The sequence below is a fragment of the Austrofundulus limnaeus genome, unplaced genomic scaffold, assembly GCF_001266775.1.
Source record: "Austrofundulus limnaeus strain Quisiro unplaced genomic scaffold, Austrofundulus_limnaeus-1.0 Scaffold422, whole genome shotgun sequence".
Taxonomy (NCBI): Eukaryota; Metazoa; Chordata; class Actinopteri; order Cyprinodontiformes; family Rivulidae; genus Austrofundulus; species Austrofundulus limnaeus.
The window spans coordinates 367427-370879 of record NW_013952824.1 but is presented as its reverse complement, the minus strand read 5'-3'; the positions used below and the strand labels follow the sequence as shown (position 1 = coordinate 370879).

The following is a 3453-nucleotide window of genomic DNA, read 5'->3' as shown; positions in this document are numbered from 1 at the left end:
GTGTTCTTGAAGTAGACAAAGAGCAAAAGCAGATGTTGACTAAAGGTCCCTACATACTACGAAGTTGCCAAATCGTCTCTCAGTGACGCGATGAAAAGTCAAGTATGAAGTGCTTGATCAGGTGTTAGTTTACACAGAAAAGCACTCAGGCAATAATGGTGGCTAAACTCATTGTATGACGAGAGTTCACTCCTCCCTATGCTAAGGAGTAGAAAAGAGGGAGAAACAAACAAACAAATAAACAAAAATAAATAATTAAATAAAAAAACAAGCAGGAAAGTGAAAATGATCAACTTCATTTTAATTTATAATGTGATTAATCGATGTGTTTATTGTGACAGGCTTAATTTACAGTGAGAAATATTGCAATTAAAAAAAGTTTTTCAAAGTGGAGATTTTTTTAAAACACATTTTTTGGTGGGTCTGTGTGGAATTACAGGTCTGTTCAATAACATTGATGTAGCAGCTATTCATCTGTCCACTATCATAAGGAGAGCCGTTTCATTCAAAATACAATAAATAAATAAATAAATAATGCAAGTAATAAATAAATTAATAATGTCATTATTAAAGTATTATTATAATTTATTTAATAATAATTTTTTTATTTATTACAAATTGTAGTTTTATTTTGTGACACTTTTATTTTGCAAATCTACTTTACATATTTCAGGGACTTTTATTTTGAACTCCCTCCCAGCGCGGCTATGGCAGAGTGGTTAGGGGAGTCGTCCTGGAACCGGAAGGTTGCCGGTTTGATCCCCCGTAGCTATCACAGTTGTTGTGTCATTTGGCAAGACGCTTCACCCCTAATGCCTCTGATGTGTGTCCCATCAGTGTATGAATGTGAGTGGCACCGATTAGTCTCCATAGTTGATTGTATATGTTAGCTTTGTAGCTGTGTGCATGGCTTTAGCAGTGTTAGCTGCATTAGCCATGTTGAGATTTGCTTTTGTTACAGGAGGATGATGTCATAACAAAAGCTGGCATCAACAGCAAAAGCTGTGTTCTGATTTAAAATTCTTAAATTAAAGTTTTATCATTTAGTTGCAACATTTAAAATTTTATTTTTATTTAATATTAGCTAAATGTAAGAAGAGAGCTAAATAACAATAAAAATGTTTAACTAGGAAGTAAGTTAATTAATGAAAATGTTGTTTTTTTACATTTGGCAACCTATAAGAGTAAGACTAGCAAAAATGCAAAAAAATGTTGTCTTTAAACATCTTCAGTCTTTGTTGAAGGTGGTGCAGATTAATAATTTTAAACATTAAGCTGTAGGTCAGACCTGTTGAAATCGAGGGTTGTGTCTAAATCAGGTGACTGGGAAATGGCTCGTCTGTAGGAGAAGAAGGATTTCTGACGGTTGGTGGGATTAAATGGTCTCCCCTTCTCCCCCTTCTGGCCTTGGTGTCCAGATTTCCCCTTCAGACCCATGTCCCCTTTCAAACCATGTCGTCCTGGTTGGCCCTTTAGACCTTGTGCGCCTTTCTGGCCCCTGACGGGCTGACCTGCCTCACCTGTTCAAAGACATAAAACACCTTTTTAGAATCTGGAGCAAAAAAAAAACAACCAMATTTTTTAAATGAGACGATGACGATCCACTGAGCTCACCTGGATCTCCCTTCTCCCCTCTCCCACCGTCCACCCCGTCGGGTCCGTGACTGCCGGGGATCCCAGGGATCCCTGGAACCCCTCCAGTGCAGGACATCTGCATCTGAACCAGGTCCAGGTGGACCAGGAGGCCTAACGCTGCCATACAGCAGCCGAGCCACCRGAGGGCCTGAACACAAAGATATGTTACATAATTATTACAATTAAAACAATAATAACTGTTTCTGAAACAGCTAAAAGTCTGAAAACCACAAATCTGTTACAAAAAAGCAAAAAATAGGTGGAAATGTTGTGAATTGTTTCTAAGATCAAAACCATAATGAAGCACTAAATCTAACAAAACAGCAACTGAAAGCTTAAAGGAGCAAAAATCCAGCTAAATGCTAAAGTAAACACAAGCATTTAGTTAAAAGCTGAAACACAACTAACCAATTTAATTAAAAATAGATTATTTATTACAAAAAACACTTTTTGTTCATTAAAATAATTTTAGCAAATATGCATTTAATTAAATGCACTGCACATTTTGATACTTTTATGTACGTATTTTATATTTTCTTGTGTACTTTAGCTCGTATTTGTTGCTGATTTGTTAAAGAAATTTTAGCTCGTCTCGTACCGCAGATCAGTCGATTCCAGGTTGCTTTGAAATAAAATAAACTAACTTAACTAAAATGTTAAACTATAATAATAAAATATAAAATAAATGTTTTTTTTTTATACTTTCAGATTAAATAGATATTCTCACCATCTTCAGAAATCTGTGGTCCTGAGGCGCAGCGGKCAGTTCAGAGCTGTTTTCACAGAATCGACTGCAGCTCAGTCAGGAAGAAAACAGGAAGTGAAACTCAGAGGAGCTCCACCAGCGTCATTTTCTGAAAAACTGCTGCAGCCAGATTTAAGAACCRTTTATTTACAACTGTGATTTTCAGAGAACAAAGGCTGGCTAAAAGCTAAAATATGCAGAGCACTAGCTGAACGCTAAATGTAGCAAAAAGGCTAACTGWAAGTTAAATTAAGCAAAACGCTGGCTAAATACTGAAATATGCAGAACTCTAGCCGAAGGCTAAACATAGCAAAATGCCAGTCTAAAGCTAAAAGAAGCAGAATGCTAACTAAAGGCTAAAAGTAGCAAAATGCTAGTGTAAACCTAAATTATGCAGAAAACAATGTAAAAGCAAAAAGCAGGAAAATACAGGCAAAAATGGCAAAAAGCGAGTTAAAAGCCAAATCTGGCMAAGGGCTGCATAAAAACCTTCTTATGCAGAATAATGGCTGAAAGCCAAACTAGCAAAAGACTAGCCTAAAGCTAAATGAAACAGATCACTAGCTAAAATTTAAAYGTAGCAAAAGGCTAGATKTAAACTARAAGAAGCAATATGCAGCAGAACAAGTAACAAAARTCTAATTAGAAACCAGTTAAAGCAAAAAGCTGGCTAAAATCTAAAATACGCAGAACAATAGCTGAAGGCTATATATAGCAAAAGGGTAGCCTAAAGCTGAAAAAAGCAGAGCAGTTGCTAAAGGCTAAATGTAACAAACGGCTAGTTTAAAGCTATAAGAACAGAAAATGTAGACGCAAAAAGCAGCAGAACCCGAGCTAATAGCTTAAATAACAACTAAATTAAGCAAAAGGCTAGCTAAATGCTAAAATATGCAAAACAGTAGCTGAAAGCTACTAGTGGTTAAACAACCAATTAAATTTTAAGAGAGAAAGTTGTTATAATCTGAAGGTGGTAGAGATGTTTGTGAAACACAGACTTGGTGTACTTCCACACAAGGAATAAGACTGAGAACAATCTGGAGAGTGAAGTCAAAAATGCCAGATCAATGTTTATG

The 3453-nt window shown here is 36.0% G+C and overlaps 1 protein-coding gene across 1 annotated transcript in view; it reads right to left on the bottom strand.

Annotated features, from left to right (window-relative positions):
* The window catches only part of c1qb (complement component 1, q subcomponent, B chain), a 3322-nt gene extending 525 nt beyond the window's left edge, over positions 1-2797 (bottom strand). The window contains exons 1-3 of the mRNA XM_014024436.1: positions 2363-2797; positions 1615-1783; positions 1289-1520 (exon numbers count right to left, since the gene is read on the bottom strand). Of these exons, the coding sequence (XP_013879890.1) occupies positions 1289-1520; positions 1615-1783; positions 2363-2365 (404 nt within the window). The 5' untranslated portion in view covers positions 2366-2797. The remainder of the gene's footprint in view (positions 1-1288; positions 1521-1614; positions 1784-2362) is intronic.
* Between the last annotated feature and the right edge of the window lie 656 nt (positions 2798-3453).